At 31.3% G+C, this 26,828-nt stretch overlaps 1 protein-coding gene across 9 annotated transcripts; it reads right to left on the bottom strand.

The window, feature by feature from the left end:
• On the bottom strand, window positions 1-26,828 carry LOC148206780 (SNAP25 homologous protein SNAP29-like). 9 transcript variants are annotated; one of them, XM_088104727.1, is made up of 16 exons: window positions 26,467-26,828; window positions 23,882-24,273; window positions 23,657-23,708; window positions 23,353-23,528; window positions 22,877-23,094; window positions 22,633-22,753; window positions 20,336-20,420; window positions 20,101-20,216; window positions 19,901-19,988; window positions 19,171-19,238; window positions 12,199-12,972; window positions 12,013-12,099; window positions 11,693-11,829; window positions 11,265-11,349; window positions 10,974-11,078; window positions 1-10,645 (listed from the first exon to the last, which is right to left on the bottom strand). In XM_088104727.1, the coding sequence occupies exons 7-11, from the start codon at window positions 20,403-20,405 to the stop codon at window positions 12,865-12,867; spliced, it is 450 nt and encodes a 149-aa protein (XP_087960853.1). In that variant the 5' UTR covers window positions 20,406-20,420; window positions 22,633-22,753; window positions 22,877-23,094; window positions 23,353-23,528; window positions 23,657-23,708; window positions 23,882-24,273; window positions 26,467-26,828; the 3' UTR covers window positions 1-10,645; window positions 10,974-11,078; window positions 11,265-11,349; window positions 11,693-11,829; window positions 12,013-12,099; window positions 12,199-12,864. The 9 variants fall into 9 exon arrangements, with proteins under 9 accessions (XP_087960853.1, XP_087960859.1, XP_087960857.1 ...); XM_088104733.1 differs by lacking the exon at window positions 23,657-23,708 and having other exon boundaries at window positions 12,199-12,246; window positions 12,939-13,055; XM_088104731.1 differs by lacking the exon at window positions 23,657-23,708 and having other exon boundaries at window positions 12,199-12,246; window positions 12,939-12,972.

Raw genomic sequence — 26,828 nt, 5'->3', positions numbered from 1 at the left:
TAAAAAGGAAATATATTGAATAACATAAATCGCAAATAAATAAGGTATATTACATATAATCCTAATGAATAATGGAGTTCTTAGTTCTCGACATTCTAAAACTAAAAAAGAGAAATGATGTATCAAAGAAATCTCTACCACAATTGTTCTGTAAACTCACTGGGGCAAAGGGATTTAAGCCTATGCACAATTCCAATATTACCCTAAAAAATCTTGAAGTTTCCTATGGAATTTGAGGATATAAAACTCCCTCGTGTTTGTGTACACTACTGTGATGTTCTGTTTCAATATTTTAGAATTCGAAAATACCTGGAAGTCCCATGTCTCTCCTCTAATCATGAGAGTAACTGGTGCATCATCCGTGAGTTACTTTTAATGGAACTACCAAGAAAGAAAGAACATCAGAAATAACAATTACTTCCCAGATAATTCCATCATAAAGTCGCATACGCAAAAGTCAACTAAATTCTCTTAACAAAACATTTCTCTATTGCTTCATCACAAAGCTCAAGAGTATCTTTGTTATCCATCAATTCAATATAAAGCCCCGTTGTAATCCATCAAATCCAGAAAAAATGAGTCTCATAAATCGTCATAATATGCTCAAAAAGCAATCTTTATTATTTATAAAGTCAATATAAAGCCCACATTCTAATGCATCAATTCCACATGAAATGAATCTCATAAGCCGTCACACTATGCTCAAAAGCAATCTTTGATATCCATAAAGTCAAGATAAAATCTACATTGTAATTTATCAATTCCACACCAAATGAGTCTCACAAACCATCATACTATGCTCAAGAGCAATCTTTGTTATCCATAAAATTCAATATAAAGTCAACATTTCATCCATCAATTCCACACGAAATGAGCCTCACAAACCGTCATATTATGATCAAAACCAGTTTTTCTTATCCATAAATTGAATATGAAGCTCACATTGTAATTCATCAATTCCACAAGAAATGAGCCTCACAAACCGTCCTCAAAAACAATCTTTGTTACCCATAAATTCAATATAAAGCCCACATTCTAATCCATCAATTGCACACAAAATGAGCATCGCAAACCATCAAAGTATGCTCAAAAGCAATTTATGTTATCCATAAATTCAATATATAACTCATATTCTAATTCATCAATTTCACACGAAACGAGCCTTACAAACCGTCATACTATGCTAAAAAACAATTTTGTTATCCACAAAATCAATATCAACTTCACATTCTAATCCATCAACTCCACATGAAAAGATTATAGAAAACCTCATATTATGCTCTTAAGCAATCTTTATTATCCATAAATTTAATATACAACCCACATTGTTTTTCATATTTCCAGACAAAATGAGCCTTACAACCTGTCATACTATGCTCAAAAGTAATTTTTGTTGTCCACAAATTCAATATAAAGCTCAAAGTTTAATCCACCAATTTCAAACAAAATGAGCCTCACAATCCGTCATATTATGCTCAAAAGTAATTTTTTTATCCATAAATTCAATATATTGGCCATATTGTAATTCATTTATTCCACAAGAAATTAGTTTCACAAATCATCATAATATGCTAAAAAACAATCTTTGTTAACCATAAATTCAATATGAAGCTCACATTTTAATCCATCAATTCGACACGAAACGAGAGTAAAAAATCGTCATACTATGGTCAAAGACAATCTTTGTTATCCATAAATTCAATATAAATCCCACATTCTAATCCATCAATTTTACACGAAATAAGCCTCACAAAACATCATGTTATGCTCAAAAGCTCTTTTTGTTATCCATAAATTTAATATAAAGCCTACATTCTAATCCATCAATTCCACAAGAAATAGTCTCTCAAACCCTCATATAATGCTTGAACAATTTTTGTTAGCCATAAATTCAATATAAAGCCTACACACTAAACCATTAATTTCACACGAAATGAGGCTCACAAATTGTTATATTATGCTCATAAGGAATTTTTGTTATCCATAAATTCAATATAAATCTCATTGTAATTCATCAATTCCACATTAAATGAGCCTCATAAATTGTCATACTATGTTCAAAAGAAAGTTTGTTATCCATAAATTCCATATAAAGCCAACACTGTAAACCATCAATTATACACGAAATGAGCCTAAAAAACCGTCATACTATGCTCAAAAGCAATTTTTCTTATGCACACATTCAATATGAAGTCTATATTATAATCCATCAATTCCACAAGGAATGAGCCTCAGAAACTGTCATACTATGCTAAAAAACAATCGTTGTTATCCAAAAATTCAATATAAAACCTACAATCTAATTCATCAATTCAATACGAAATAATGACCCTCACAAACTGTCATACTATGTTTAAAGTCAATCTTTGTTATCAATAAATTCAATATAAAATTCACATTTTAATCTATTAATTTCACATGAAATGAGCCTAAGAAAGTGTAATATTATGCTCAAAAGCAATTTCTTTTATCCACGAATTCAATTCAAAGCTAACATTGTAATCCACCAATTCCACAAAAAACGAACCTCACAAATTGTAATACTATGCTCAAATACAATATTTGTTATCCATAAATTCAATATAAAACGCTCATTGTAATTAATATTTCCAAACCGAAATGAGCCTCAGACACAAACTGCCATTCATTGCTTAAAAGCAATTTTTATTATCCATAAATTCAATATAAAATACATATTGTAATACATCAATTGCACACGAAATGAGTCTCACAAAGTCACACTATTTTCGAAAGCAATATTTGTTATCCATAAATTCAATATAAAGCCCACATTATATTCCATTAAAGTCCACACGAATTGAGCCTCAAACTGTCAAACTATGCTCAAAAGATATCTTTCTAATTCTAAATTCAATATAAAGACAACATTCTAATTTATCAATTTCACACGAAATGAGTCTTACAACCCCTCATACTATGCTCAAAAGCAATCTTTACTAACCATAAATTCAATAAAAAACCAAATTGTAATCCATCAATTCCACACGAAATGAGCCTCACAAATCGTCATACTATGCTCAAGAAATTTTTTTGTTATCCATAAATTCATTATAAAGCCTACATTATAATCCACTAATTCCACACGAAATGAGTCTCATAACTGTTATATTATGATCAAAAGCAATTTTTCATATCCATAAATTTAATATGAAGCCCACATTGTAATCCATCAATACCACAAGAAATGAGTTTCACAAACTGTCATACTATGCTCAAAGAACTCTGTTATCCATAAATTCAATGACAAGCCCACATTTTAATCCATTAATTCCACATGAAATGAGTCTCACAAAACATAACATTATGCTCATAAGCAATTTTTTTTATCCATAAATTCAATACAAAATTCACATTGTAATTCATCAATTCCATATGAAATGAGTCTCAAACCGTCACATTGTGCTAAATAAAATCTATGTAATCCATAAATTCAATATAAAACACATTGTAATTCATATTTCCAAACGAGATAAGTCTCACAAACCGTCACACTATGCTCGAAAGCAATATTTGTTATCCATAATTTCAATATAAAGCTCACATTGAATCCATCAATTCCACACAAAATAAGTCTCACAAACCTTCATATTATTCTCAAAAGCAATCTTTGTTATTCAATATTCAATAGAAAGCTCACATTCTAATTTATCAATTCCACACGAAATGAGTGTCACAACCTGTCATACTATGCTTAAAACCAATATGTTATCCATAAATTCAATATAAATCATACATTGTATTCTATCAATTCCACACGAAATGAGTCACACAAATTTTATAAATTCAATAGAAAGCCCACATTATAATCCACTAATTTCACACAAAATGAGTCTCATAACTATTATATTATGATCAAAAGCAATTTTTCTTATTCACAAATTGAATATGAAAGCGACATTGTAATCCATCATTTCCACAAGAAATGAGTCTCACAAACTGTCATACTATATGCTCAAAAGCAATCTTTATTATCCATTAATTCAATATGAAGCTCATATTTTAATTCATTAATTCCACATGAAATGAGCCTCACAAAAGGTAAAGTTACACTCATAAAAAAAAATTATCCATAATTTCAACACAACCCACATTGTAATCCATCAATTCCACATGAAATGAGTCTCACAAACCATCACACTATGCTGAAGACAATATTTGAAATCCATAAATTCAATATAAATCGCACATTATAATTCATATTTCCAAACGAAATAAGTCTCACAAACTGTCACATTATGCTCGAAAGCAGTATTTGTTTTCCATAATTTAAATATAAAGCTCACATTGAATCCATCAATTCCACACGAAATGATTCTCACAAACCGTCATACTATTATCAAAAGCAATCTTTTGTTATTCAATATTCAACACAAAGCTCACATTCTAATTCATCAATTCCAGACGAAATGAGAGTCACAACCCATCTTACTATGTTTAAAACCAATCTGTTAATCGTAAATTCAATAGAAATCATACATTGTATTCCATCAATTCCACACGAAATGAGTGACACAAACTATTTACTGAAGAACAATCTTTGTTATCCATAATTCAATCTAAAGTCCGCATTGTAATCTATCAATTATACACGAAAAGAACCTAACAAAACCGTCATATTATGATCAAAATATAATTTTTCTTATATATAAATTTAATATAGAGCCCACATTCTAATCCATCAATTCCACGAGAAATGATCCCGACAAACCATCATACCATGCTTAAAAGCAATTTTTTTATCCATAAATTCAATATAAAGCTCACATTCAAATTCATTAATTCCACACGAATTGAGCACACCATCATATTCTGCTCATAATCAATCTTTATTATCCATTGAATTAATATAAAACCCACTTTGTAATCCATAAATTCCACTCAAAATGAACCTCACAAATCGCCACACAATAGTCAAAATCAATATTTTTCATATATAAATTTAATATAAAGTCCACATTGTATTTCATCAATTCCACACGAAATGCGCCTCATAAACCATCATATTATGCTCAAATACAATCGTTGTTATCCAAAAATTTAATATAAAGCCAACATTCTAATTTATCAATCCCAAACGAAATGAGCCTCACGAACCGTTATACTATGCTCAAGAGCAATCTTTGTTATCCATAAATTCAATAGAAAGCCCACATTACAATCCACTAATTTCACACAAAATGAGCCTTATAACTATTATATTATTATTAAAACAATTTTTCTTATCCATAAATTCAATATGAAACCCACATTGTAATCCATCAATTTCACAAGAAATGAGTCTCAGAAACTGTCATACTATGCCCAAAAGCAATCTTCATTATCCATTAATTAAATATGAATCCCGTATTTTAGTCAGTTAATTATACATGAAATGAGCCTCATAAAGGGTAACATTAATCCATAATTTGAACAACCCACATTGCAATCCATCAATTCCACATGAAATGAGTCCCACAAGCCATCACACTATGCTAAAGACAATCTTTGAAATCCATAATTCAATATAAACGCACATTGTAATTCATATTTCCAAAGCAAATAAGCCTCACAATCCGTCACACTATGCTCGAAAGCAATATTTAGTATCCATAAATTCCACACAAAATGAGTCTCACAAACCGTCATATTATGCGCAAAAGCAATCATTGTTATTCAATATCCAACATAAATTTCACATTCTAATTCATAATTCCACACGAAATGAGTGTTACAACCCATCATACTATGCTTAAAACCAATCTTTATTATCCATAAATTCAATATAATTCGTACATAATATTCAATCAATTCCACACGAAATGAGTCTCACAAACCGTCAGCTCAAGAGCAATCTATGTTATCCATAAATTCAATATAAATCTCACATTGTAATCCATCAATTCCACACGAATTGAGTCTCATAAACCGTCATATTATGATCAAAAAATATTTTTTCTTGTCCATAAATTCAATATGAAGCCCACATTCTAATCCATCAATTCCACACGAATTGAGTCTCATAAACCGTCATATTATGATCAAAAAATATTTTTTCTTGTCTACAAATTCAATATGAAGCCCACATTCTAATCCATCAATTCCACAAGAAATGAGTTTCATAAACCGTCACACCATGCTCAAAAGCAATCTTTCTTATCCATAAGTTCAATATAAAAACCACATTTTAATTCACCAATTCCACACAAATTGAGTCTCACAAACCATCATATTATGCTCAAAAACATTTTTTATCATCCATAAAATGAATATAAAACTCACATTGTAATTCATCAATTTCACACAAAATGAACCTCACAAATAGTTAAACAATGCTGCAACGCAATATTTGTTATCCATAAATTCAATATAAAGCCGAAATTGTATTCTATCAATTCCACACGAAATGAGCCTCACAAACCTTCATGCTCAAAGGCAAATTTTGTTATCCATAAATTAAATATAAAGTCAACATTTTAATTTATCATTTCTACACGAAATGAGTATTACAAACCGTCATACTATCTCAAAAGCAATATTTATTATCCATCAATTCAATATAAAGTCCATATTGTAATCCATAAATTTAACACACAATGAGCATCACAAAACAATCATACTATGCTCAAAAACATTATTTGTTATCCATGAATTTTATATAAAGCCTACATTGTAATCGATCAATTTCACACGAAATAAGTGTCACAAACCGTCACACTATGCTCAAAAACAATATATGTTATCCATAAATTTAATATAAATCCTACGTTGTATTCCATTAATCCTACACAAAATGAGCCTCACAAAATGTAAGATTATGCTCAAAACCAATTTTCATCATTACATAAATTCTAATCCTTCAATTCCACACGAATTGAGTCTCACAAACCGTTATATTATGCTCATAAGCAATTTTTGTTATCCATAAAATCAATATAAAGTCCACATTGAAATCCATCAATTTCGTACGAAATGAACCTCACAAATCGTCACACTATGCTCAAAAACAATATTTTTATCCATAAATTCACTATAAATTCCACATTGTATTCTATCAATTCAACATGAAATGAGTCTCACAAACCATCATACTATGCTCAAAAGAAATCTGTTATCCATAAATTCAATATAAAGCCCACATTCTAATTTATATTTTCCACACAAAACAAGCCTCACAAACTGTCAATACTATGCTCAAAAGCAATTTTTGTTATCCATAAATTCAATATAAAACCCACATCATAATCCATAAATTTGACACGCAATAAGCGTCATAAATAGTCATAATATGCTCAAAAGCATTCTTTGTTGACCATTAATTCAATATAAAACCCATGTTGTAATCCATCAAGTCCACACGAAATGAGTCTCACAAACTGCCACAATATGCTCAAAAACAAAATTTGTTATCCATAAATTTAATATTAAGCCCACATTGTATTCCATCAATTCCACATGAGATGAGTCTTACGAATCGTTATACTATGCTCAAGAGCAATCGTTGTTATCCATAAATTCAATATAAACCCACATTTCCATTCATCAATTGTACACGAAATGAGTCTCACAAACCGTGATATTATTATCAAAAGCAATTTTTTTATCTATAAATTCAATATGAAACTCACGTTGTAATCTATCAATTCCAGACGAAATGAGCCTCACAAACCGTCATATTATACTCATAAGCATTGTTTGTTATCTATAAATCCATATAAAGCCCACATTGTAATCCATCGGTTACACACGAAATGAAATTCACAAATCGTCATATTATTCTCATAAGGTATTTTTGTTTTCCATAAATTCAATATAAATTCGACATTCTAATTCATCAATTTCACATGAAATGAGTCACAGAAACTCATACTATGCTCAAAAGTAGTTTTTGTTATAGATAAATTTAATATAAAACCACAATGTAATCCATCAATTTCACATGAAATGAGCCTCATAAACCGTCATAATGTGCTAAAAAACAATCTTTGTTACCCATAAATTTAATATAAAGTCCGCATTGTAATTCATCAATCCACACGAAATAAACCTAACAAACCGTCATATTATGATAAAAAAACAATTTTTCTTATACATAAATTCAATATAAAGCCCACATTGTAATCCATCAATTCCACAAGAAATGATCCCGATAAACCGTCATATCATGCTTAAAAGCAATCTTTTTTATCCATAAATTTAATACAAAGCCCACATTCTAATCCATCAATTCCACACGAATTGAGTCTCACAAACCATCATATTCTGTTGATAACCAATCTTTATTATCCATTGAATCAATATAAAGCCCACATTGTAATCCATTAATTCCACACAAAATGAACCTCACAAATCACCACATAATGCTCAAAATCAATATTTGTTATGTATAAATTCAATATAAAGTCCACATTGTATTCTATCAATTCCATACGAAATGAGCCTTACAAACCGTCACACTATGCTCAAATACAAAATTTGTTATTCAAAAATTTAATATAAATCCAACATTCTAATTTATCAATATTAAACAAAATGAGTCCCACAAACCGTCATACTATGCTCAAGAGCAATCTTTGTTATTCATAAATTCAATAGAAAGTCCACATTATAATCCACTAATTTCACACGAAATGAGCCTCATAACTATTATATTATGATCAAAAATAATTTTTCTTATTCACAAATTCAATATGAAGCCGACATTGTAATCCATCAATTCCACAAGAAATGACCCTCACAAACTATTATACTATGCTCAAAAGCAATCTTTATTATCCATTAATTCAATATGAAGCCCATATCTTAATCCTTAATTCCGCATGAAATGAGCCTCACAAAGGGTAACATTATGCTCATAAAAAAAGTTATCTATAATTTCAACACAACCCACATTGCAATCCATCAATTCCACATGAAATGAATCTCACAAACCATCACACTATGCTAAAGGCAGTCTTTGAAATCCATAAATTCTATGCTCAAACTATCATTCTATGCTCAAAAGCAATCTTTGGTATCCATAAATTCAATATAAAGTCCAAATGTAATTAATCAATTTCACACAAAATAAACCTCAGTCATTGTTTCTCATGATAACTAAAAAAATTCATCTCACAAAAGTCTTCAAAGTGTTGATGCATATATACTCATGCACTATCTTAACTATGATTAAATAATTCAAATTATGCGCCCTATTTCTCAATGTGGATGCACTCCATGTTACACAACCAATATCCACTTATAATCTCCTACTATCATTCAGGCACAAGAAATAGCCACATACAAAATAAAGCATTCATGTTGCTACTCTATTATAAGTAACAACTCATAAGCAACCAGTATTTACAATTAAAAAATATCACCAACTGAAGTCAACCAATTCAAAATAAGATATCCACATAACCGAATTCCATTTGAGCTTTCTAACCAATACAAAATATCAAAATTTGAAGTACAAGCCCAACTCAAAATTAAATTAGATAGAAAAAATAAAGTTAAATTTTGTAAATTCAATAACAGGCAAAAAAAAACCAACATTCGATCCTTCTTTAGATAAGAAAAATCATATTGCAACAAGATTACAGGGGACAAGTTAGATATAGTTATTCAAAAATTTCAAAAATAGTATAAACATGTCATCTACGTTTAGAATGCATGCATAAATCATATTTACAAAATGAATAAATATAAAGTCAAATTATAGTCCAGAATCCTTCCACTTTGGCCCAAAAAAAATCAAAAGAGAGACTTGTTCGAATAAAAAGGGGCAACTCAAAATTTTCTACCCTGAATAAAGAAAGTCAAAGTGCACTTTCATAACTTTATTTATGATGGGACAACTCAAAATATACCCATATGAAATTTGCAAATGGAAACAAGAAAATCAAAGTGCATATCAAGAATTCCATGTGGAATAACCCAAAATATACCGTTATGGAACCTGCACTGTGAACAAAAACTCAAAGTGCTATCCAACAGTTTGTTCCATTTAGGGTGTGTGCCCACCTCAAGTTATAGTATTTTCATAATTGCAACCACACCAACTCAGATTTATGGAGTGAATAAAACAATATATTTGTAAGCTATCAAATTCAAACGAAACTCAAGCAATCTTTGTTATCAACAAATTCAACATAAAGACCAATTGTAATATGTCAATTACACATTAAATGAGGCTCACACACCATCCTTGTTTCTTGGCTTAAAATAACTATAGGCATGTGGTAAAAAAAAATTTATGGCAAAAGGAGTTAATGTTACCTGGCTTGAAGATGGTAAGAAGTTTTCACCAAGGAGAGAGCAAATACAAGGAGGTTTGAACTTGAAAGAGGTGACTTCGTAATAAACAACTAAATTTTCAACAAACTAATGGTATAAACAGTTAAAATTAGAGGTTAAAAAGTCAATCATTAGAATGATTAATCCTGAATTTCCAGTACATGTAATAAACATTTATCATATCTCTGGCATTAAATTGACACGTGCAACATAATATAAAGATGAAACAAATAAAGAGAAATATAAATGTGTTTTAAAAACTAACTTGCCTGAAGAACAGAACTGTTTGTTCCACTTCTCTTTCTTTTATTAATCTTCTCACCACAATGATTCTTCTAAACAATTCGATGTTAAGATCAACAATTTATACCTATTCAAAAAATTAGAGCCACAATATTAACTTAGATTTATAATTGGAAGGACAATCTGATATCAGTTTTATAGTGTGTGTAAAACAATATATTTATAAGTTGTCAAATCAATAAAAGGTTCAAACTCATATTTGTAAGCAATAACTCATAATCATCTGAAATTTGCATTATGAATAAAAGAAATCTAAATAGATACCAATATTGGTGACCAAGCTCAATCCATGAAAGCATATTGTAATAAAATAGGACAAATTTCCATTCTAAAGTAAAATTAGAAAAAAAAAGCATGTTGTTGAAAACAATTGCGGCAAAAGGAGTCAATGTTACCTGGCTTGAACATTGTACAAAAACGCGAAGAAGGCTGCACCAAGGGGACTACAAATACAAGGAGGTTAGAAATGCAGAGTGCCGACATCGTCTAGAAGATTGTAGCTGCACCCTCAACAGTTAAAAATAAACCAAAAAAAAAAGATCAAAAGCCAATTACATAGAATGAACCTTAATTTCTAACACATGTAATAAACATTTATCATATCTCAGGCACTAAATTGACACGACCAGACATAATATAAAGATCAAACTGTTAAAGAGAAAGATAAAGGTGTATTAAAAACTAACTTGCATGAAGAACACAATTGTTTGTTCCATTTCTTCTTCCTTTTTTATTCTTCTCATCACAATAACTCTTCTCAGTAATCCATTTCTATGATCAAGAATTCATAATTAATTCATATAATTGGAGGCACAATATTTACTTAGATTTAAAATTGAAGGGGCATTCTCACCTTACTTCTATAGTATGCATAAAACAATATATTTGTAGTTTGTCAATTGGATACAAGGCTTAAGAACATATTTGGAAGCAATAACTCACATAAGCATCCGAAATTTGCATTGTGAATAAATGGAATCATAAGAGATACAAAAATTGTTGACCAAGCTAAATCCCTGAAAGCCTATTGTAATAAAATACAAAAAATTTTCAAAGTGATGTAAAATTACAAAACAATAGGCATGTCACTAAAAAGAATTGGAGTCAATGTTACCTGGCTTGAAGATGGTACAACAATGAGAAGAAGGCTACACCAAGGGAATTGCAAATACAAGGAGGATGGAACAGCAATGAGGCGACAATTGCCTAAAGAACACGATTGTTTGTTCAACTTCTCTTTCCCATTTGATTCTTCATAATAATCCAATGACAAGATCAACAATTCATTACTAATTCAAAAAATTGAAGTCACAACATTTACGAAGATATAAATTGAATGGACATTCTCATCTCAGTTTTATAGTGTCCATAAAAGAATAAATTTATAGGTTGTCAAATCAATATACGACTCAAAAATATATTTGTAAGCAATACCTCCCAGAAGCATCCGAAATTTGCATTGTGAATAAAAGGAATCTTAAGAGATACCATAATTGGTGACTAAGTTCAATCCCTGAAAGCCTATTATAATAAAATACGACAAATTTTCAAATTGATATTAAATTACCAAAAAACAGGCATGTCACTGAAAAGAATTCTAGGAAAAGGTGTCAATGTTACCTAGCTTGAAGATGGTACAACAATGAGAAGAAGGCTACACCAAGGAAACTGCAAATAATAGGAGGATGGAACAGCAATGGGGTGACATCATCAAGAAGGCCGCAGCAAAACAATAAACAACTAAAATTTCAATAGACTAATGGTTTAAACCGGTAAAAATAAACCAAAATAAACAGTTAAAAGGTCAATTTGTTAAATCGACTGAATTTCTAGCACATGTAATAAACATTTGTCATATGTGAGGCATTAAATTGACAGAAACAAACTTAATATAAAGATCAAATAGTTAAAGAGAAAGATAGATGTGTATTAAAAACTAACTTGCATGAAGAACACAATTGTTTGTTCCACTTCTCTTTCCTGTTTTATTCTTTACACCACAATAATTCTTCTCAATAATCAATTTCTAAGATCAAGAATTCATAATTAATTCATATAATTGGAGGCACGATATTTACTGAAATTTAAAATTGGAGGGACATTCTCATCTTATTTTAATAGTATGCATAAGATAATATATTTATAGGTTGTCAAATCAATATAAGGCTCAAAAACATATTTGTAAGGAATAACTCACATAAACATCCAAAATTTGCTTAAGAGATACCAAAATTGGTGACCAAACTCAATCCCTGAAAGACTATTATAATAAAATACGACAAATTTTCAAACTGATTCAAAATTACAAAAAAAATTGGCATATCGCTGAAAAGAATTGTAGCAAAACGAGTCAATGTTACCTGGCTTAAAGATGGTACAACAATGAGAAGACGACTACACCAAGGGAACCGCAAATGTAAGGAGGATGGAACAACAATGAGGCGACGTCATGAAGGCCGCAGCAGAATAATAAACAACTAAAATTTCAACATACTAGTGGTGTAAACAGTTAAAAATGAACCAAAATATACAGTTAAAAAGTCAATTTGTTAAAATGATTAATCCTGAATTTCTAGCACATGTAATAAACATTTATCATATCTCAGGCATTATATTGACCCGAGCAAACATAATATAAAGATCAGACTGTAAAAGAGAAAGACAAAGGTGTATTAAAAACTAATTTGCATGAAGAACACAATTGTTTATTCCATTTCTTTTTCCTTTTGGATGCTTCTCACCACAATAATTCTTCTCAGTAATCCATTTCTAAGATCAAGAATTCATATAATTGGAGGCACACTATTTTTTGAACATCCATTTAATTAGTCTTTCACCATCTTCCAACATCTCTGAGATGCAAAACCCATTCATTAGCACATTGAATGTAACATTTGTAGGCTGAAGTCTTTTACCAAGCATAACCCACAGCATTTCATGGGCCCTGTCCATTTCACCCATCTTACAACAAGTGTCCATCAGTGTAGTATATGTAATAGTGTCAGGAAAACCATGCCAGATCCATTTCTTCCATAATTTTTATTTCTTGCTCTATATTTCCTACCTTACAAAGACCATTGATTAGTGCATTATATGTGCAAACATTTGGTTGAAGGCCCTTCTCAGACATTTCAAGAAGCTCATTTGCTATATCTACCTCACCACGTTTACACAGGCCATCAACCAATGTTGTACAAGTTATAACATTAGGAGTCAAACCCTTCTCAACCATCTGGTTGTGAAGAGAGAATGCATCTTTCATTTCTCCGGCCTTGCAATACCCATCTATAAGGGCAGTATAAGCAACTTCATCTGGTTCCAACCCTTTTCTAAATATTTCACTAAATAGTAGGCATGCTCCCACAACCTTTCTAGCTTCACAAAGCCCGTTAATCATGGAAGTATAAGTCACGAAATCAGGAACTATTTTCTTATGTCTCATTTCATCAAATAGATTGTATTCAGCTGAAACATTCCCAGACTTGTCAAACCCACTTATGAGAGTTGTAAACACAACTTTATCAGGAAAAATCCTCTGGCTTATCATCTCCCTCGGAACTTTCTCCGCTTCAACTACTCTACCTATCTTACAAATAAGGGAAATTATGCTTGTGTATGTGTATTGATTTGGCTTACACCCCTTTCCCTTCAACTTTTCCAGGAGCTTCAAGACCTTTCCTATCTGTTCAACCTGACAGTATCCATTGATTATAACACTATAACTTACAACATCAGGAAAGCTCCCCACAAACTCCATTCGTAAGAGCAGATTATGCATTTCTTTTAACCTACCCAATTGACAAAGTGAATGGAAAATAATATTATATGACATGGTGTTCCAACAAACACCCACTTTTGGATACTCTCTCAACATATTAATTGCCATCTTTTTCCCATCAAAATTGTTGAATAGCCTAGCTAGAAACAAATTACAAGAATCTACAAAAACACCAACGTCGTTATTTACCAATTTATCAAACAGAATTTCTGAGCCTCTAGAAGCCACCGTGCTTCATCAAGAACTTGGAATAACACATCAAAGACAAAGTGATGTGCAAAAACAAGTTACTAACATCCAAACTAGGCTTTTCCCATAACTCAAAAACAAGTCTGTGAGTCGTTCTAAAGTCCTTAGAAACACACCAATCTGAACAACAATGCAAAGGGCTTCCAAAGAAGGCTTCGTCCTCGTGCACATCCAGTTGAAGAAATCCAACACCACTTTATAACCATCATTGATGTTCATAAGAATGCACGCCAACTCATATTTATAAAATGAATATATATGAAGTCAAATTATAATCCGCAATCCTTCCAATTTGGCCTAACAAACAATCAAAAGATATACAAATAATTCATCAAATGTTAAAATAGGGGCAACTCAAAATTTCTTACTGTGAACAAAGAAAGTCAAATATTACACTTTGACAACTCTATTTATGATGGGACAACTAAAAATATATCTATATGGAATTTGCAAAGTGAATCAAGAAAATTAAAGCGCAATTTGAGAATTTCGTGTGGGACAATTCAAAATATCCCCTTATGGAACTTGCACTGTGAACAAGAAAATCAATGTGTTATCCAATAGTTCCCTTTAGGGTGAATGCCCACCTCAAGTTATAGGGCTTTCAAATTTGCACCCAATCCATCAACTCATACGAACTTTATATGTAAGTTGTTGCTTATAATACAAGATGAATATTTTATTCTGTGCGTGGCTATTTCTTCAAGCAAAATTGATAGTGAGGGATTACAAGTGGAATATTGGTTACGTAACATGGATACGCATCACATTAAGAATTAGCTAACATAATTTGAATTATTTAATCATAGTCAAAATAGTGGATGACTATATCTGATTTAACACTTTGAATCGTTTTATGAGATGAAATTTTTTAATATAAAGCCCACATTGTAATCCATCAATCCCACAAGAATTGAGTCTCACAAACCGGCATACTATGCTCAAAAGCAATATTTGTTATCCACAAATTCAATATAAATCCCACATTCTAATCCATCAATTCCACTCAAAATGAATCTCACAAACTGTCATATTATGCTCAAAAGCAATATTTGTTATTCATAAATTCAATATAAAACCCACATTGTAATCCATCAATTCCAAATGAAATGAGCCTCCCAAATCGTCATATTATGCTCAAATGCAATATTTGTTATCCATAAATTCAATATAAAGCCCACATTTTAATTCATCAATTCCACACGAAATGAGCTCCCAAACCGTCATATTATGCTCAATTCCATACCAAGCTTATATGTAAGTTGTTGCTTACAATACAAGATGAATGCTTTATTCTTTGTGTGACTATTTCTTAAGGCAAAATGATAGTGAGAGATTACAAGTGGAATATTGGTTGTGTAACATGAGTATATCCACAATGTGAATTAGGTAACAGAATTTGAATTATTTAATCATAGTCAAGATAGTGGATGAGTATATCTGATTTAACACTTTGAATCGTTTTATGAGATGAAATTTTTTAATATAAAACCTACATTGTAATCCATCAATCCCACAAGAAATGAGTCTCACAAACCGGCATACTATGCTCAAAAGCAATATTTGTTATCCATAAATTCAATATAAACCCACATTCTAATCCATCAATTCCACATAAAATGAGTCTCACAAATTGTCATATTATGCTCAAAAGCAATATTTGTTATTTATAAATTCAATATAAAACCCACATTGTAATCCATCAATTCCAAACGAAATGAGCCTCCAAATCGTCATACTATGATCAAAAGCACTCTTTGTTATCCATAAATTCAATATAAAGCCCACATTTTAATTCATCAATTCCACACGAAATGAGCTCACAAACCGTCATATTATGCTCAAAAGCAATCTTTATTATCCGTAAATTCAATATAAAACCCACATTTTAATCCATCAATTCCACACGAAATGAGCTATAGAAATTATCATATTATGCTCAAAAGCAATCTTTGTTTTTCTTAAATTCAATATAAAACCCACATTGTAATTCATCAATTCCATACGAAGCTTATATGTAAGTTGTTTCTTATAATACAAGATGAATGCTTTATTTAGTGTGTGGCTATTTCTTACGGCAAAACGATAGTGAGAGATTACAAGTGGAATATTGATTGTGTAACATGAGTATATCTACATTGAGAATTAGCAACCATAATTTGAATTATTTAATCACAGTCAAGATAGTGGATGAATATATTTGATTTAACACTTTGAATCGTTTTATGAGATGAAATTTTTTAATATAAAGCCCACATTGTAATCCATCAATCCCACAAGAATTGAGTCTCACAAACCGGCATACTATGCTCAAAAGCAATATTTGTTATCCACAAATTCAATATAAAGCCCACATTCTAATCCATCAATTCCACACAAAATGAGTCTCACAAACTGTCATATTATGCTCAAAAGCAATATTTGTTATTCATAAATTCAATATAAAACCCACATTGTAGTCCATCAATTCCAAATGAAATGAGCCTCACAAATCGTTAAATTATGCTCAAAAGCAATATTTGTTATCCATAAATTCAATATAAAGCCCACATTTTAATTCATCAATTCCACATGAAATGAGCTCCCAAACCGTCATATTATGCTCAAAAGCAATCTTTATTATCCATAAATTCAATATAAAGCCCACATTTTAATCCATCAATTCCACATGAAATGATCCTTAGAAATTGTCATACTATGCTCAAAAGCAATCTTTGTTTTTCATAAATTCAATATAAAGCCCACATTGTAATCCATCAATTCCATACGAAGCTTATATGTAAGTTGTTGCTTACAATTCTGTGTGTGACTATTTCTTAAGGCAAAATGATAGTGAGAGATTACAAGTGGAATATTGGTTGTGTAACATGAGTATATCCACAATGTGAATTAGGTAACAGAATTTGAATTATTTAATCATAGTCAAGATAGTGGATGAGTATATCTGATTTAACACTTTGAATCGTTTTATGAGATGAAATTTTTTAATATAAAGCCCACATTGTAATCCATCAATCCCACAAGAAATGAGTCTCACAAACCGGCATACTATGCTCAACAGCAATATTTGTTATCCATAAATTCAATATAAAGCCCACATTCTAATTCATCAATTCCACACAAAATGAGTCTCACAAACTGTGATATTATGCTCAAAAGCAATATTTTTTATTTATAAATTCAATATAAAACCCACATTGTAATCCATCAATTCCAAACAAAATGAGCCTCCAATCGTCATACTATGATCAAAAGCAGTCTTTGTTATCCATAAATTCAATATAAAGCCCACATTTTAATTCATCAATTCCACACAAAAAGAGCTCACAAACCGTCATATTATGCTCAAAAGCAATTTTTATTATCCGTAAATTCAATATAAAACCCACAGTTTAATCCATCAATTTCACACGAAATGAGCTATAGAAATTATCATAGTATGCTCAAAAGCAATCTTTGTTTTTCTTAAATTCAATATAAAACCCACATTGTAATTCATCAATTCCATACGAAGCTTAAATGTAAGTTGTTTCTTATAATACAAGATGAATGCTTTATTTTGTGTGTGGCTATTTCTTACGGCAAAACGATAGTGAGAGATTACAAGTGGAATATTGATTGTGTAACATGAGTATATCTACATTGAGAATTAGCAAACATAATTTGAATTATTTAATCATAGTCAAGATAGTGGATGAGTATATTTGATTTAACAATTTGAATCGTTTTATGAGATGAAATTTTTTAATATATAGCCCACATTGTAATCCATCAATCCCACAAGAAATGAGTCCCACAAACCGGCATACTATGCTCAAAAGCAATCTTTGTTATCCATAAATTCAATATAAAGCACACATTCTAATCCATCAATTTCACATTAAATGAGTCTCACAAATCGTGATATTATGTTCAAAAGCAATCTTTGTTACCCATCAATTCAATATAAAGCTCGTGTGATAATTAAAAAAATTCATCTCACATAAAGATTCAACGTGTTGACTCAAATATACTCATCCAGTATATTGACTACGATTAAATAATTCAAATCGTGCTCCCTATTTCTCAATATGGATGCACACACATGTTACACAACCAATATTTCACTTGTAATCTCTTAATATCTTTTGGGTTCAAGAAATTGTGACACAGAATAAAGCATTCAACTTGAAAATGTTTTATAAGAAACAACTCAAATGTAAGCATATGAAATTTGTACTCTGAATAAAAGGAATCTTCTAGGGTTTCAAAATTGGAGCCACAATATTAACTCACAAATTTAGAATTGGAGGGAAATTCTCATCTCAATTTTATAGTGTGCAGAATACAATATATTTGTAGGTTGTCAAATCAATACAAGGTTCAAAAACATATTTGTAGGCAACAACTCATAAGCATCTGAAATTTGCATTGGGAATAAAAAAGGATGCTAAAATCGGTGACCAAGCTCAATCACTAAAAGCCTATTGAAATCAAATAGAACAAATTTTCAATCTGATGTAAAATTTAAAAAAGAAAAAAGGCACGTCATTAAAAAGAAGTGTGGCAAGAGGAGTCAATGTTACCTGGTTTGAAGATAGTACAACATGAAGAAGGCTACAACAACGGGACTTCAAATACAAGGAGGTTGGAACTGCAAAGAGGCGACATCGTCAAGAAGGCCATAACATAACAATAAACAACTAAAGTTTTAACATGCAAATGGTGTAAAAAGTTAAAATTAACCAAAATACACAGTTAAAAGTCAATTCATTAGAATGATTAATCCTGAATTTCTAGCACAAGTAAGAAACATTTATCGTTTCTCAGGCATTAAATTGACAAAAGCAATGTAATGTAAAGATCAAACCATCAAAGTAGATTTTCTTTATGAAAATCATATTTAAGCTACGTACGTATATTTAAGAAAAGCAAATATAAACACTACATCCAAAGATAACATAACCCAAGCAAGTTTATAGATTCTAACTAATATCTACAAATTAGAAACCCAACCAAAATATATCCTAGATTATTTATATATAGAATTAAAGTGACTTAATATTATATCATTGTATCACAATCATAATTAAACCACATTTTACTGTTACTTTACATTATATAATATTATTAAACAATTACTAAAAAATAAAGAGAAAAACCTTAAAATAAATTACTCAACAGTGGTAAAAAGTTTAAGACTTTTGTTAATCATCAACGATGGAGAAAAACAATAAGACTTTTGCTAATCATCAATAATGGAGAAAAACATATTTTTTTAATCATCAATTATGACTATGCAGAGAAGACATTAACCTCCAACAGTAACTGGGCCTGTTATTGCTAGTGCCTTCTTTCGTTTCCAAGTTTTGGAGGCCACCAAGGCTTCCCAGGAGCTTTTCCCCTTAAAAAAATATTTAGTCAGATTTAGAGCAGAATGCTATTTGAATTCAAAAGGGGTTTCATAACATCACAATATTTTCAGCAAGGTAAAATAGCATGAAGAAGATTGATACCCGACTTAAATCGTGGTCAATGTCAACAGCAACACGGTGACTCCTAGTAATTTGTTCACCCTGCTGATGAAGGGTGACTAGTGTTTTGGTGCATCCTCTCTTATATTCTCTGCAATCTTCAAACAATTGTTGACTGAATTTGTGGTTTTTTCAGCCTTGTAAACAACATAACTCTCCAGTTCTTGAACATATTGATTCTCTAATCTGCCTGAATCGCGGAAATTATTTATTATACCTGTTCCGGTTGGCTGATTAAAAAGCATACGATGTAAATGATGATTTCTTAGTGGCTTCAATGTCATCATTAAAGGGGGTTTTCCCTGCAAAGAGAATCAAGTGCTATTCAATCACTGTATATGTTCCTCAACAAGCAAAAGAAACCCAAATATAAAATTCTTAAATCACTTATCAAAAAAGCACTAATTTTTTCAAGAAACCTTATTTATAACTTGACTAAAACTACATGTTAATGATAGAGCAAAAAAATCGGACCAAAGTGATTAAGTGTAAAGAACCATACTGAAAAATGAAATCAACAACCCCTAAAAATGACAGGAAAACGGATTTAAAGGATAAAAAAGGTACACAAATTCCCAACAAAAATAAATAACATTTTCTTTTTCAGAACCCTGTGTAAAAAGATCAAGAAACACGAGATTTTCGAGAATAAAGACACAAGAACGAAAAACAGAAGACCCAGATGGATTAAAAGGCTTATCCAAGCAGCAGAATCATCAAAAAACTTGTACAAGAGAAAGCAAGATGGTACCAGAGAGAGGGAAAATTGTGCTCAGAAAGACTCGTGAAGAAGAACGAATTTGAGAGGTCTAAACAAGGGAGGAAGAAGAGGGTTTCTATAAGAAGTTGGTTTTTTTATGTAGCGGGAGAGAAAAAAAGTTTCAAGTTTTAATTTTATTTTCTAATAATTAATTTTAAAAATGTATGCAAAATTGGTAAGTAATTTTTTTAGATTACATACGAATTTTAAATGCTTACATAATAATAATAATATTCTTATGAAAATTTTCGCCTTAACGCGTCAAAATTACATACGAAGGAAAGATAAATAAAAATTCGCATATAATCTATTTTTAAAAATTCGTATAGAATACGTGTTACTTATGGATCAAAATTTGAATGTAAATATTAGTAGGTAAAATGCATTTTTCTTGTAGTGTACACCTTACTGCCTTCTTGTTTTTTGGTTTATCAATAATCTCTCAAGTTAATTCTTTAAGTAGTGCATCCATCTCTTCTTTCATGAGTTAATTCTAGTGTTCAAATTTCATGGCCTTCTAAATTGTTGTAAGAATTTATGTGGCATCAATGATAGCAATAAAGCTTTTGTGCTTACGAGAGAGATTGTTAGTGTAAGCATTCAGAGAAATAAGACATCCAGCATAATATATTTTTTCCTTTCTCAATGTAATGGGTAAATACTTAGTAATACCCCTCCCCCACTGCAAGGATCTCGCCTCTATATTAGACAGTTTTTCTTGCTCTAGAGTCGAAGTGGGTTGTTTTTCTCTCTCATATTTTTTTGCCAAATTGATCGGATCTTGACCATCTTGCAAAGACATACATGATAATGACAAGAAAAAGAGTTCATTCACTTTAAGTGCTTTCTCCCTCCCCTGAAATGTTGGACTGACATAACAGAATTGTGTTTCATTCTTTTATGTCAAGTAAGACCCACTGGTCCTTGTCATTTTAAAATCAATAATCCATTTTTCTCTCACCAAATGAGTCCCACGTGGGTCCATCCAAAACGTAAATTCTAACTCATTTTCTCTTTCCTTCCTTTCACTTTTACGTGGCCTTACCTTTCTTACTCACATCTTCTTCAATTTTTTTTCTTCACTTAATTACTTACAATTTCAACCTCTCCAAAAAAAAATTTCACTTTCTATGTTACGATCTACTATAGCCTACTTTGTCCACTTTAGATTTAACCCTACACCACTTAAATCTCAACTAAACTTACGATCTACTATAGTCTACCTTGTCCACTTTAGTTGCCCGAAAATCACATGATAAAACTAACCTTGGTTCCTTTCCTTAGTAACTACACTTTAATGGTTGTAAAAGTTGGTTTTTAAGCGTATTAAAACTTGCACCCATAACGCTTATACTTGAAATAAAAGGTTGAAAAGGAAACCCTTCCCTGAAGTATCACCACCCACGGCCAAAGAGTCCCCACCCCCAAAGTTGAAACAAAGAATTAGATATAACCATGCAGGGATTTACGTTTCTAAAAGAAGGAAAACGTTAGACCCTTCTCTCTCTACTCAAAAACAACACCCAAGAGAAATAAGGAATAATAAAACACAACTCTCCCCTCTTCCCATATTAACGTGCTCTACTCATGCACAAAAACATAAAATAAACAACCAACCACTCACATGCACCAATGACCAACAAAGTTTTCTCTCACCAAACCATGCAAAGTGCAAACTATAAAAGAACCAATCCTTCTCTATCATTCTCCCATTCAACAAAAAAAAATGTAACGAAGGGGGATCAAACTATCACCCCTGCAGCGTTCACGCTCCAAAAGAGAGGACAAAGTCTTCTCACAGATTTTTCTCTCTCCAAAGCTTAAGCAAAAGCAACTAATGACATGTTGCTCCATTAGAAACGTGTCATCAAATATCTACACAATGAATAATTTAAGTCAAGTTATAATATTAATGTCTTGAGATCTTAGTTATAAAATATTCATATTACCAAGTGAGTACCCAAAAATAGCCCAAGCACTGTCTGAATTGGAGCTTACCAAACAGGGTTCCAAAAATTGGACAGTGTTTGCTTAGGAGAATATCAAGCAACCCTGAGGCCCATCTCTTTTGTTGGCTCATTACACTTATGATATCCTGAGGTGAGCAACCCATAATGGGTATAAGTTCTGGCGAACACGTTTCAGATCTCCATCCTTGTGTGGATTTTCAGACCTGTAAGTGCATCTTCTAATGTTGATCCATACATCCAACCCACCTAAAATTAACACTCATAACAAAAAATGTAAACTTTTTCAACAACAAATTAGCTTTTTTTTTCTTGTTTTGATAAATATACTTGTTTTTCATCAAACAAGAAATATCATATTCTAATATTATGTTAAAAAGTAAATTTTAAATTTAATTTAATTTTATAAAATTGACTTGAGATTTCATCTAATAAAATCATCTTATTCAATTACATCTAATAAAATCATCTTATCTTTAATCAAGACTAGTCTTTTTAAAAGCTTACCTGTTTACCCCAAGCAGTGCCGTACTCATATTCAGAACTGCCAACTTCTTTCGCTGCCTCAATATATTTCCAAATATTACCATTGGAAGCCAATGTCTTACCTTCCAAAGCATTAGTAGCTCATTCCAAAAACCTCTTTGAACTTCCAAATATTGTTTTCTTTTCTCAGAGTTTCCCTGCACACACATTTATATTGTAACATGGTATATCAAATAATTATAATTTCAAAAGTTGAAGTTTCTTATCAGTTGACCTTTTGAAACTGAGAATGAGTATAACAATTTTAACAGTGAAATCAAAGTACCATCTGTGATGTCATGATGCTTCTTTCCATATGCAGAATCATAGATATTGTTCTGTAATCAAATTTGGAATTTCATGTCGGTAACATGTGCGATGAAGTATTTCATTAAATGCCATCACGTTGAACCTCTTGAATCTTGAATCGATGAGAAAACGACACTTATAGCATTACTTATAAGTTTTGTTCTTATTTTAAATGCTTAGAAGTTAAAACATGTTCAGCTACCTGCATATCAGATGTCAATCCTAGTGCTGCACACAGCTGCAAACGGATACTTGCATTCAGTGAAGTAGAATGTGTCAAGTTCAGCCCCCGTGGGATAAAGTCCTTGCAAATTGCTTTACGATATAGATTTTCAACAAGTTTTCCATAATCTGTGACCTCAAAACCTTGACTTTGATCATTGATTGAGCTCACAAGAAGTTCCAAAAACAGACTTGGGGTTCTCAAAACAAGCAACACCTGTAGCGGAACAGAAGAGATTTGTACCAAAAGGCATGTAACCAGTTGGGTGGGGAATCAACTTCTTAGGAAGTGAGTTTTTGCAAGAGACAACATGTAGAAAGCAAGAACTCCATGTAGAACTTCGTGATATGGCTTCCTGCAACTTTTTGTCACTGCATAAGTAAAATAACCAATTTATCAGATTCACCACTGCATAAGTAAAATAAGCTTTTTAGGGAAGTTAAAATCATTTAGCTTATCCAAAAAAAAAAAACTTATTTGAAGTTATGAATAAGTTAATTTTTTTCAATGCCTTTCTCAAAACACTAGCAAGATGTTAGGTATGAAAATTTAGCATCGATTCATCTTAAGAAACTAGGTTAAAGTGCTGATTTGAGGATTTAAATTAGGATTATTTTTAAAAAGAAAACTTTTTTTTTCTCCTTATCTGTTCTAAGTGTTTACTTGGTGAAGATGCCTAAAATATTCAGATTTTTTTTTTCCTCTTGAAGTAAGATTTTAATTAAATATCTCTATTTTTTTTGTTTATTTTTAGTGGGTGCTAGCATATAGGTCCATTATACAAACTCATAATCATCCATTTATTTTTTGTATCTCTGTCCTACTCTTTCTGTTGTAGATGAGAGCAAACATATTCTGAATCTACCACCGATAAAATAATGATGCCTAATCATCCACTAATGTCCATTTCTTAGTTAAAGTTTCAAAACAGTTAATTAATCCAAGAGCAAACAAACTTCATCAAAATTTGTTTGGTAACCTCAAATTTGCATTTTGCAAATTCTCTTTTTCCCTGTGCCTTTCAAGGTTGAATTAAATATAGTTCTAACTCTAAACAAAGAAATTGAGAATAACTTTGTCAACCAAGTTTAAACAAGTTCATCTAGAGTACCAAAAGAAAAACACAATGTTAATCTTCCACAAGAATCAAAGTTAGAACAAAACGAGGCATTGTTTGGTGGAAGTGTATCTAACATTTCATATTTCCTCCAATTTGGCCATTTAATTGACACATGATTGCGACAGAACCATGGTTTTGCATTTTTAAAGAAGTTTTAAGAATCAGAGTGTTTTGTGCAAGCACTTTATGGAATTGTAAATTTGCATCTCATGATGTTTTCATACTTAATTAATCTCACGGTTGCATCACTTGGAATCAGTGATGCAATTGTTCCTCCCTAGTAGATATTCAGTGAGTGAAGGAAATGTTGTATCATATTCACATAATTGGATGCTCATTCATAGACAGATAGGAGAGAATACGTTCTTGAAAAGAAGAGTGAAATATTTTTACTCTCGATTCAGGATATAATCTTTTCACTAATCTTAAATATTAATTTAGAATAAAATCTTTCTGTTGGTCCACTTAAGGTAGAACATTCCTGATTTCCTGTCCTAGTTCTTCTTAGTTCTAGCTAAGTTGATTATTTTTTGGGAACTAAACTTTGATTGTCTGGAACCAAAGGTTGACTAATCCCAAAAGGTTGATTAGTAATTCTAACATTATGAAATCTCAGCCAGAAAATCTTATAAACTTATGGGAAATGAGCATTGCCTTAATGCAGAGAGCATTGTCTTTATTCGTATTCCTATGCACGATTATACATCTAATGTTAAAACAGCAAATTCAATGAATGATACAAAAGTACATTGGTTTTAAAGTTGCCTAAATTTGATTCTGGTATAATTAAATCGAGCAGTTAAGATTAAGATATATGTACACAATATAGTCTTAATCATAAATTTTACTGTATAGCGTTACTGTGAGAAGAATTAACGTATTCAAATAACATTCTTGAACAAATGTGCAGAGTTATTTTTTTATTTAAAATCTTGTCAAACAGAATCTTGTTTTATGCTGTTATTAAACAGGTCTAGCTCTACTATGTAAGTTTTGGGAAAATTAACTAGGATTTGAAGGCTATGTTAGAGAAATTCCTTTTGTTCATGAAGCATAAATTAGCGTATAAGTGTACCATGATACAGATAATGCTTAGATTGCTTTCTTTCAAGCATTCGCATGTAATCTTGAGGCATCTTGCCCTGCACAAGAACCCAACCTTTCATGCAAAGATTTATAGCAAAATTCTAAAAGACATAAGGCAGATGGCCACTTGATCAAATAACTCAATTTAACTTTTATTTTCATCTTCATCTACTAAGCTGGTGGAGATGTTTCATAAACACCAACAACTACCATGGCCAATGTTCAAATATGGCAATTATAAGAAACATTGAAATCAAAATGACGATGACAACAAAGCCAAACGATGGTTATAAACACCCTAGTGGATCAATAATATTTTATTCAATGTAAAAGTGAGTTATGAGGTGAGCTTTGGTACCTGAGTTTCGATGAAAAATCCTTCCAAAACATATTTCATCCTCTTAATCACGCACCTTCTTCCTTCTTGTCGCGGAACCCTAATCGTCCAAATATAGCAAAAGAGAGAATCTAACCCTTCTAATGAGTCGCGGTCCAAGAGCACGAGGGTTTTGATGATTGATTTGGCGATTTAGAAGCAAAGGAGAAGAAGTGCAGCGTGAAAGTGATGACGCGCGCAGAGGAAGTGAAGCAGTGATTTGGCGAACTGGAAAGGGCCGCGCGTTGCAGACGTCGACGGTTTTGAACTCCTCGCTATATATAAAGGAGCTTGTCGAGGAAGAATTAGAAGTGCAGAAGTGAAAACGCGCGCAAGAGGGAAGT

This window comes from Vigna umbellata, chromosome 1 (genome assembly GCF_029865625.1).
Source record: "Vigna umbellata cultivar VRB3 chromosome 1, Vumbellata_1.0, whole genome shotgun sequence".
In the NCBI taxonomy this organism is placed as follows: Eukaryota; Viridiplantae; Streptophyta; class Magnoliopsida; order Fabales; family Fabaceae; genus Vigna; species Vigna umbellata.
The sequence above is the reverse complement of the archived record's forward strand: the minus strand, read 5'-3'. Positions and strand labels throughout refer to the sequence as shown.

Bases quoted from the DNA above. Each gene is read 5' to 3' on its own strand.
- LOC148206780 (XM_088104727.1), bottom strand. From the start codon at position 20,405: ATGATGACATTGAAGCCACTAAGAAATCATCATTTACATCGTATGCTT. The intron at 20,217-20,335 runs GTATAATAAATA...AATTGTTTGAAG, and splicing joins TAATCAGCCAACCGGAACAG to ATTGCAGAGAATATAAGAGA. The intron at 12,973-19,170 runs GTAACATTGACT...CCCTTGGTGTAG, and splicing joins TTGTACTATCTTCAAACCAG to TCGTCTTCTCATTGTTGTAC.